Below are 10,338 nucleotides of genomic sequence, written 5' to 3'. Positions count from 1 at the left end.
TGCATCACGATGCACACAGACACGCAAATGTACCGAAATGGAACCCGGACGTGTTCCAGTTTCATAAACCGGATTTCATAATCGCCGATACGTCCGGGACTTTTTTTTTTTTTTTTTTGTGTAATTGGAGATGGGGTTCGTCTTTCTTTCTTTTCCTTCGGTCAAAATTAACAAAATAAAAAAAAAAACGTTTTAGCAACGAAACCACCACCACACCAAACAAAAAAAGAAGAGAGAAAAGAAGAGAAAGTCGGCGTTTTAGAAAGAAACTCTGCAAACCCTAAAACGATTCCTCTCTTCGATTCTTTCATTTTGCCGTTGTAAGTATTCTATTCGTTATGTTATTTTTTTTTGGTTAATTATTTTTCGGGTAGTCTCTATTTTGATTTTTTATTTATTTTGTTTTTGGAATTAGTTTGATTATTTATTTGTTTGTTCGTTTATGTTTTATGAATTGTTTGAATAGATCGATCGCTGTCTCGAGACAGTGCGTGGACTGGTTTGTTTGGTTAATTGAGTAATCGATGATTTAAAGTATTGATTTAGGCACTGAATTTAAAAGCTTCAAGTTCTTGGAGAGTCAAATTATGGATTTGGTGACTAGTTGCAAGGTATTATATCGTTTTCACTTTGCTGTATATATAAATTTCTTTTTTTTCTTTCCAAATTATTTAGCTGCTTTGTCTTCATGCTGCAGCATAAAACTGTTTAATTTGCTTAACGTGACAAAATTATTAGGTTTTGGTGTTTATGTGTTTTTTATTTAGTTTGCTACAGCTTAAGTGGCATAGTTTAGAGTTGCTATTGATGTTGGCAATTATTTTCTTCAGAGCAGTTATTGATATTGTGAAATATAACTGTCTTATAGGACAAATTGGCCTATTTCCGTATCAAGGAGCTCAAAGATGTACTTACACAGCTGGGTCTTTCAAAGCAGGGGAAGAAGCAGGTAGATGCCTGAAACATTCAAAAGGATGTCATATATAGATAAAATGCTATTGGACTTATTTGATCTTGGTGGAACACATCATGCCATTTGCTGTTTAGTATTTCACGACCCTTTCGTTTACTACTGCATAATGCGTTTCATGTTTTTCTCCTGATTCCGAAATTCATTCATTTACCTGCTTGCATCTTACAAATTCATTGCTTTTGTTGCTTTATTTTTCATGAAAAGATAAACTCTTTTGAGCTACATGAACTTATTTTTTGTATGATGATTTTACTGCAGTTTGATTCTTTGTATAATTTTACTGCACTTTTAAAATGTAGGACCTTGTTGACAGAATATTAGCTGTTCTCACAGATGAACAAGGTAAATATTCCTATCTGTAACTTTTTTCTTAATGAAATAGGCGGATGTTATGTTGCGAGTGCAGTAATTTATTTGTTGTCTACTGTACATGTTTTTAGATATAAATAGAAAATGAATCTCTATGGACAATTCAAGGCCACTTTTTATTTTTTTAAATCTTGTTTTGGACTATGTTGAGTATAATGTTTATTGGCAAGTGTTTGTTCTATACATTAGTGATACTAAGGAGGTTAGCTGCAATAAGTTTTGTGCATCAAGTTTAAAGACTTGTGAAGTTAATGGTTTTGTTTAAGATGCATGCTATTCACATGTGTCCATGGGCAATTGATCGGTGTCACATGACACCGGTGTTTTGTATATTTTAAGCCATTAGATTTAATCACAACCGTTGGATGAAAAACTTACTAATAGGATAATAGATTGCTTTTTTAACGATTACATGCAATATAAGTGCAAAATTCAGTAATATTTATATTTTATTCTACCAATTATACAAGTTTTAGGAAAAAAATTAACAATTTAATTTTTATTAAAGGTAAAATCTTTATGACACCGGTGTCATGTGACACCAAATAATGACATGCGCTTATTAGTTAGTTTGGCTATCAATTAAGAAAACCTGATGCACCACTGGGGCTTTAGATGCTTTTCGCATCATGGCTATTCCAGATCCAGTTCCTGATAAGGATAATACGCTCTGGGCAAAAAGACCTGGCACGTTTGTGATTATAGTACCATAGCTTCTCACTTTTTCTAGATGTAAACTTTGATTAATTGATTTATTTTCAAGAATCTGTAGATATTTATGAAGCCATCGTTATTTCAGATACAGCATGATAGAACTATATCATGTCACTTTTTATTTGAACGTGCTCTTCAGGCTTAGCTTTCCAGTTAACCCCTATTGAGCCTTCCGGGGAAAACTTAAAAACCCAAGTCCGAGCTTTGACTGTTTATGCTGTTTGTCTAAGGGTTTAAGTCAGCTTTTTTTGGTAGTCTGGTAATTTTCATTTTCTTTTATAATTGGGTGAGGAATGTAGATTTGTTGATAAATTTGTTTTTTCTAGTTTTGTTACCATTAATTTTGTGTTATCAAACATCAAATTTATTTGCTGTTTCATATTCAGTACCAAAGACATCAGCAAAGAAGAGTGTTGTTGGAAAGGAAGAGGTGGCAAAACTAGTTGATGACATTTACAGGTGCAACGTTATTTCTGGAGGCTCTTATAGATATTGATTTTGGTCTTGGGTGAATTATGCTAAAATGCTATTGGAACTATTTTGCTATAACCTTTGTGCTTAGTGTCTAATATTTCTGCTTTCCAGGAAAATGCAGGTTTCTGGGGCCACTGATCTGGCATCTAAGGGGGAAGGTGTTTTGGAGAGCAGTAAGCCGGTCATTAAAGGAGAAATTGATGATTCCTTTCACTTCGATACAAAAGTTCGCTGCCCATGTGGAAGCTCATTGGAGACAGAATCGATGATTAAGGTTGCTATACATATTTATTCTGTAAAATGATTTTTCTTTTTTCTTTTTGAATTGCAGATTCCATAAGAATTTGATTGATTTGAATTGATGATCTGACCTTTATGAAGCATCGGGAACATGGGTTTAGGTTGTTTAAGATTGAATGCAATGAAACGTTCTTTGTTATGCTGGGCTTCATAGTTTACCTTAAAACAACATGGCCCTTACAGTAGTTTTACACAAATAGGAATTTGGTACAATGGTCAGGTTGTTTATGTTTGTGCATGTCTTGAATAATTGGCTCATTGCACATACGAATACACAATTTTATTATACATGTGTACAGTTTCCATAGAATGTGGATGTACTTGCATCCCTAAGCCAGCATAGTGTCCATCAGGTGCATAGACCATGACATGAAATGCTACACTCAATGTACCAATTTATGTTAATCTGGAAGTCATATTCAGCTTGTCTACATGATTTTTTTTCTCAAAAATTATTCAACTTCAGTTTATTGTCCTATTGCTCATGCTTTGTGGTCATACTTTTTTCAATTGGCAGTGTGAGGATCCTAGATGTCGGGTGTGGCAGCATATAGGTTGTGTTATAATTCCTGAAAAACCCATGGAGGCTATTCCACAAGTTCCTGACTTGTTTTATTGTGAGATCTGTCGGCTCTGCCGGGCTGACCCGTAAGTATCATCTATCTTTCTCTAATCTTTATTGTCTCTATGGATTGATTAGCTCCTTGTCCTTCCTCTATCTCTCCCTCTCTCTTTTTTGTACAACTATAGTTTCTTCTTGAGTAGCCTATCACAGTAATTTTTCACCCACACATTCCTTTGATGACATGAGTCTCTCTCTTGACACTATTATGTTCTTCATGTGGTTTTCTAAATCTACTTGATTAATGTTTTTATTTCCGCTTAGGGAATGTTGTTGTAGGCATCCTATTGCTTTTTAGGTTTAATTGCTAGAGAAAATTGCTATTTCAGAAGGGTGCAACATTTGATAATTAGGAGACAACTATAATTTCGTGGCTGTTGTGTTTAGGTGAAGGGAAAACTATTATGTTGTCATTATGACATGAGAAGGAAGTCCTATGTTGCTTGTTAAGTTTAGTGTACGTGGATGATAGATGTGTTGACTGGTTGCATTGATATGAATATGTATTGGTGGGATAAATGAAGATGGTGCTATAAATTAAGTTAGTTGGCATTGAATGACAGCAAGAGACATTATCTCACTCTCACTCTCACTCTCACTCTCTCTCTCTCTCTCTCTCTCTCTCTGTATGGGGGTGAAAGCTAAATTGCTCAAGGTTTTGAATTCGAAGAGGATTATTCTGTCTGATATTATTCTTTGTACAGTACACAAGATAGTCATTTTATTAGCTTTTGATTTATTATTCATATAATAATTTGCCAACTGACATGTTATGTGGCTTTTATTTCAACTTCTCTATTGACGCGAATTTGCACCTTTTGTAAATCTTCTCTTGCAAGAAATGTTTTTTTTCTAAGCAAACATATGCATATTGAGCTTTGTCATTAAGCTTAAAATAAGTGTTCTAATGCGTGTATTCATGTACAGTTTCTGGGTTTCTGTTGCACATCCTCTTTATCCTGTGAAGTTGACTACTAATATTCAAGCTGATGGGTGAGTGCATCATAATGTGTTTTCTTAAGAATCTTTGAAGCTGTGAAACCTATGTGTTTTATATCTCCTCCTTATCTTAAATAAATATTAAATAAATGAATTGAAGTTGATTTACTTGCCATGTAAAATTCATTTCTTTAAAGTTTGGGCTGTTTTTTTTTTTTTTTTTTCAGTTAATATATGCTTGTGTCCATGCATAGATGCTCATTTAATATCTAGTTATGGTATGATAAAATTTTCTTAGTTATGTAGGGAAACGAGTAGTCGTGCATGTGTGCTGCATTTGGAGGATTTTATTGTTGTCACTTCAATTTGATTTTTCCTTTTTTTTTTTTTTCTGGATTTTCAGCTCAACCCCAGTGCAAAGCGCGGAGAAAACATTTCATCTTACTAGGGCAGACAAGGACTTATTGGCCAAACAAGAATATGATGTTCAGGTCAGTTAGTTTAGATATTTTTAGATTATATGACATTCTGTTTAATGACTGTTTGCTTTTGATGTTGTTCATTTGCAGGCTTGGTGTATGCTTCTGAATGATAAGGTTCCATTTAGGATGCAATGGCCACAATATGCAGATTTACAGGTCAATGGTATGGTTGGCAGATCTTTTGTTCCACTGATATTAATTTCTATTTTTCTCTTCTACTTAAACTTATAGCTGCTGAGAGTTGAAAAGCATTATGTACTCTCTCTCTCCCTCTCTAGAGAGAGAGAGAGTTGTCAGAATGTCCATGTTGTAGTTGCATGGCAGCTTTATTATTATGCATGTGATGCCGTTTGAATTCTTTATGCAAATGCGGCATATAAATTTTAAATATTATGCTTTATGTGTGACATGCAGGTGTTCCTGTTCGTGCCATCAATAGGCCTGGTTCACAATTATTGGGGATTAATGGCCGTGACGACGGTCCAATTGTAAGTGTTTGCCCCTTTAGATGCATCATTATGACTTATCTGTTGATTTTGATTTTCTTTACACGCTTCCATCATTGTATTAATTTCTGAAATTAAAATAAATGTATTCATTTAATTATGGAACTTCTGTTTGTTTACTTGCTTTTGTTTATCAGATTACACCATGTACAAAAGATGGGATTAATAAGATATCATTAAATGGATGTGATGCCCGTATCTTCTGTTTAGGAGTTCGAATTGTAAAGCGACGAACTGTTCAACAGGTAATTATAATTCGGCCCTTCTTCCCTACCAACACACACAAACATTTCTGTAGTTGTATTTGGTCTGATCTTTCCTATTGAATAAAATGAACTACAATAGTTGTATTTGCTTTTTCTGGGCTAGGGTTCATTCTTAAGTGCTCTTTATATTCTGTTATATTTTATAGATACTCAACATGATACCCAAGGAGTCTGATGGTGAACGCTTTGAAGATGCACTGGCTCGGGTATGTCGTTGTGTTGGTGGTGGAGCAGCAGACAATGCTGACAGTGACAGTGACTTGGAAGTAGTTGCAGATTCTTTTGCTGTTAATCTTCGTTGTCCTGTAAGTTATTCTATCCCTATGTTGAATCTATGATGCATGTCTCTGCACCCAGCTTTGGTCTATGTTCTCTTGCAGAGCTTATATCATACAATCATTACAACTCAAGTCCATTCATATTGCTGCAATGTGTTTGTTTGCATTGAATCATAAGAATGCCCCTTACAATATTCAATGTGACTAGATGATTGATTTTAATGGTTGAGATTCATTGGGTATGCTTTCCGAATTATCCCAAGGCATGAGGTTTCATTCATTTGAGGCTTCTGGATTTTGATTTACACTAATCTTTATGTGGTGGCAGCGATTGAGTATTTCTTCCCAGAGCAATGTCCGTTTTTTCTTAATTTTGACTGTTCCACAAGGGCGAGAATTCTGTTAAACATGGAAATTGTCCTCTTATAATTTCCCTTATTTCTGTTTGGGAGGATTGGCTGTTAGCCTTTGTTCTTCAATCAATTGATATCAAAACATTTTTCTTTTGAAGTTATTGATTTCCACTATTGATGCATGCACAGATGAGTGGTTCGAGAATGAAGGTTGCTGGAAGATTCAAACCTTGTGCTCATATGGGGTGTTTCGATCTTGAAGTTTTTCTGGAGATGAACCAGCGTTCTAGGAAGGCAAGCTACTGATGCTATCGTACATCTTTGGGTTTGGTTTATAGCTGTTTTTGTTTCTGAATCATATTTTGATCTTATGCAGTGGCAGTGCCCTGTTTGTCTCAAGAACTACTCGTTGGAAAATGTAATAATTGATCCATATTTTAATCGTGTTACATCTAAGGTATTGTGTCTGGATCTTTGTTATCTCATTATTATTTGATGTGGTGCTGTATGTCATAATATTGTTTATTTTTTCTGGAGGTGCAGATGCAGCATTGTGGTGAAGATATAACTGAAATAGAGGTGAAGCCTGATGGTTCTTGGCGTGCAAAAACTAAAAGTGAAGCTGAACGTAGGGATGTTGGTGAACTTGCACAGTGGCACAACCCTGATGGTTCTCTGTGTGTACCTATCAGTGGTGAACATAAATCTAAAGTGGAAATGGAAAAGCAGATCAAACAGGAAGGTAATTCAGAAGGTTATAATGGTACTGGTTTAAAACTTGGAATCAGGAAGAACCGCAATGGCTTTTGGGAAGTTAGCAAACCTGAGGATGTGAACACCTCCTCTTCTGGTAATAGATTGCCGGAAAGATTTGAAATCATCGAGCAGAAAGTTATCCCTATGAGCAGTAGTGCCACTGGCAGTGGTCGCGATGGTGAAGATCCTAGTGTAAACCAGGATGGTGGTGGGAATTTTGACTTCACAAACAATGGGATAGAACTTGATTCTTTGCCTCTGAATGTAGATTCAACATATGGATTTCCTGATCGGAACTTTTCTGCACCAGTAGAGGATCCAGAAGTTATTGTTCTTAGCGATTCAGATGATGATAATGATATATTGATGACAACTGGAACTGTTTACAAGAATAGTCAAACTGATGATGGAGGGGCTGGTTTTTCAATGCCCCCTAATGGAATTTCAAATCCCTATCCTGAAGATCCTACAGTTGGAAATGGTTTGGGCTTTCTCAATCCTAATGACGATGAATTCGGGATACCCCTGTGGCCGTTGCCACCTGGAAGCCAAGCTGGCCCTGGGTTCCAGTTATTTAACTCAGATGTTCCAGATGCCTTAGTAGATATACAGCATGGTCCTATCAGCTGTCCCATGACAATTAATGGTTATACATTAGCTCCAGAGACTGTCATGGGACCTTCTAGTTTAGTTGCAGATTCTTCTGTTGGTAGGTCTGATACTGATACAAATGATGGCTTGGTCAATAACCCCTTAGCGTTTGGTGGTGAAGATCCCTCTCTTCAAATCTTTCTTCCAACTAGACCTTCAGATGCATCTGGGCAGTCTGATCTTAGGGATCAGGCTGATGTGTCGAATGGTGTCCGTACAGAGGATTGGATATCTCTTAGACTTGGTGGTGGTGGTGCCACTGGCAGTCATGGTGATTCTGTTTCTGCAAATGGAGTGAATTCAAGACAGCAGATGCCTCCGAGAGATGGTGCCATGGACTCTCTGGCTGACACCGGTTTGTTACCTTTGTCATGAAACTTTATAGTACTTCAATAGTATGTCACTGTTGTCAGTTATGGATATTCAGATAGTAGTATGTAATTAATATTTTAGTAGATACTATTATTTTATCACATTGATTATGCACGATACTTCCTTATACTATCTTATCATATACCTATCATTATCCCTGACATTCCTACGTCTGCAGCTTCTCTGCTTCTTGGTATGAATGATGGTAGATCTGAGAAGGCAAGTCGGCAAAGATCTGATAGCCCTTTCCAATTTCCTCGTCAAAAACGTTCTATAAGACCACGGTTGTATCTCTCGATTGACTCGGACTCGGAGTAGAGAAGTGGAGCCTTGTTTTCAAAGATAACTGTTGCTTTTCTTATGAAATTCTTTTTGGGAGACATTTCCCCAATGAGGGTATGATGAAGAAAATCATCATTTTGTCTCTAGGACAATGAAGTCTCTGATGAGGCACAAGGCATTTACAGTGGGAAAATGCCATCAGGAAATAATCATCTTGAAGTAGTGTTGGCACATGAAGATTCCGCCATTGGTGAGCTGTAGGCCTCGTAATCTCCCTTCTCAATTTTGTGCGGAATAACCTTTGTTTCTGATGTTCTTTGTTCTATCAGGGTTATTACAAGCACTCTCAATTTTCAGCAAAGATCATGATGTCCAGTGCTGGTAAATTGTATAGTAGATAGGCATTTGAATCTGAAAATTGGATTAATCCATAGATTTGGCTCAAATCGTCGGATGTAGTGGGGAAGCCCCGAGTTAGTAACACAAGTATCCATCTTTTTGGTCTCTGTTTAATGATGAGAGCAAATAGCTTGTAAATGTCCCTCAGATTCAGTTATATTTATAGAAAGAATAAGAAAATCTTAATTGTGCGACTCTGCAACTTAGTAGTGTACTTTGGTCCTGTTCAATTACCAGGGCTCAAATGTTGTATATATAATGTTTGTTCTAGAAGCCATTGGCATGCAGGTGGCAGGGCACTTGCTGCTAGGTGATCCTGTGTCACCATGAAATCCAGTTAGAAAGATGACATACAGCACTTTGACGAGCTCTAAATTTGCTTCTATTGCTTGCTGTCCGGGATGATCGGTATGACCCTCAACTCCTCGTTCCTCCCGTGTTTCCCCTTTGTTTCCTTCTCGGTCTTAACTCTTGTGGGCGTAATTGCAGTTTAGCAAACCAGTGCTTGATTGAATCAGGCATGAACTGGGTGGATAGTCATGTATACACATATTCTGGATGGAATCTTAAGATGTTTAACCACTCTACTTATTACGATGTTGATATTTTACAGGATTTAGGTGAATTATTTATAGTTTTGGATTGTAAATTGTCCTGGTGTTTTGTATGGCTTGCTTTCTTACCGCATGCTTCTAGAGGGCAAAGAAAAATCATATATGAACTCAATATCTTCTGGGATTAATTTTCCATATCCATAACCACTCTTTGCAATTTTTACAAATTGCTCAGTGCGCAAGTATGATTTTGTTTGCAGTTTATTGGACCTGGAATGTTAATACAACTCTTCAGGTATCAGTATTGGGGCCCAAGACTGAGGCGGCAGTTTTCATGTTCCTGTTGGCAACTGCCATTAAGATGCTATCGAGGGAAAAGCCATATATATGTAGTTTTGGTAATTGGTTTGTGTCTGAGAAATGCCTTCCACCTGTGAACTGTGCCTTACAGATTTCTATTGGCATAGAGATCTTTTCTGAGGTTTTTGAACCTTAATTTAAAGATCAGCGTATTTTACATTATGCAAGCAGTAAAGCACCCTTGTCTTTGGCCACATGCAATGACAAAATCTCCCCTTTTTGAGGTGGAAGGGAAAACATACTTTGGGCTCATGATTTAATTGGAAATATGGTTTTTCCATTGGAATTGATTTCAACCTAAAATTACTCTTTAATCTAAAGAGTGATTGTGTTAATTTCTCCCTCGTATAGTTGAGCGACTCAGACTAGATCCCAGGGAAATTTACCAAAGAAAAAGGTGTCTTAGTGTTTCAGTCAAATAAAGCCTTTTTTACCTTTGTATTCGTTCGCCAAATCTTGTTCAGTTCCATCCAAGCTCAATATACTTCTGAATATCGTCAGGATAACTGTGATAGAGATTGTAAACAGTACGCCAATTCCCTCGATGGTACGAAGGTAAGCTTTTTCTTTTTGAACCCTAGTTTTGGAGTTTTTAACAGTTTTTGGTACGTGGTGTTTCGTTTTGAGAAATTAACGGAAATAGAGATATGTGACTTTTGGCGTTATTAACAGTTTTTATTTCGTGGTG

General features: G+C 36.5%; 1 protein-coding gene across 6 annotated transcripts; it reads left to right on the top strand.

Moving 5' to 3' along the window:
- Positions 1-9,385, top strand: LOC8286023 (E3 SUMO-protein ligase SIZ1). Of its 6 annotated transcripts, none has more exons than XR_007217104.1 (18): positions 4-320; positions 467-611; positions 869-949; positions 1,273-1,315; positions 2,443-2,515; positions 2,642-2,804; positions 3,348-3,478; positions 4,380-4,445; positions 4,795-4,882; positions 4,961-5,036; positions 5,288-5,361; positions 5,517-5,624; positions 5,792-5,950; positions 6,466-6,570; positions 6,653-6,733; positions 6,814-8,038; positions 8,234-8,587; positions 8,667-9,385. XR_007217104.1 is itself a non-coding variant. In XM_048378485.1 (17 exons), exons 2-16 carry the CDS (start codon positions 588-590, stop codon positions 8,056-8,058), a joined length of 2,517 nt encoding a protein of 838 aa, XP_048234442.1. In that variant the 5' UTR covers positions 1-320; positions 467-587; the 3' UTR covers positions 8,059-8,078; positions 8,234-8,375. The 6 variants fall into 6 exon arrangements, 4 of the variants coding, with proteins under 4 accessions (XP_048234442.1, XP_048234441.1, XP_048234440.1 ...); XR_007217105.1 differs by having other exon boundaries at positions 8,234-9,144; positions 9,226-9,385; XM_048378485.1 differs by lacking the exon at positions 8,667-9,385 and having other exon boundaries at positions 1-320; positions 6,814-8,078; positions 8,234-8,375.
- Positions 9,386-10,338: the final 953 nt, after the last annotated feature.

This window comes from Ricinus communis, chromosome 8, assembly GCF_019578655.1.
Source record: "Ricinus communis isolate WT05 ecotype wild-type chromosome 8, ASM1957865v1, whole genome shotgun sequence".
Classification (NCBI taxonomy): domain Eukaryota; kingdom Viridiplantae; phylum Streptophyta; class Magnoliopsida; order Malpighiales; family Euphorbiaceae; genus Ricinus; species Ricinus communis.
The sequence above is the reverse complement of the archived record's forward strand: the minus strand, read 5'-3'. Positions and strand labels throughout refer to the sequence as shown.

Excerpts from the sequence above, each read along its gene's own strand:
- LOC8286023 (XM_048378484.1), top strand. The coding sequence starts at position 588 with ATGGATTTGGTGACTAGTTGCAAG. Across the intron at positions 1,316-2,442 it reads TGTTCTCACAGATGAACAAG|TACCAAAGACATCAGCAAAG; the intron begins GTAAATATTCCT and ends TTTCATATTCAG. Across the intron at positions 2,805-3,347 it reads AGACAGAATCGATGATTAAG|TGTGAGGATCCTAGATGTCG; the intron begins GTTGCTATACAT and ends TTCAATTGGCAG.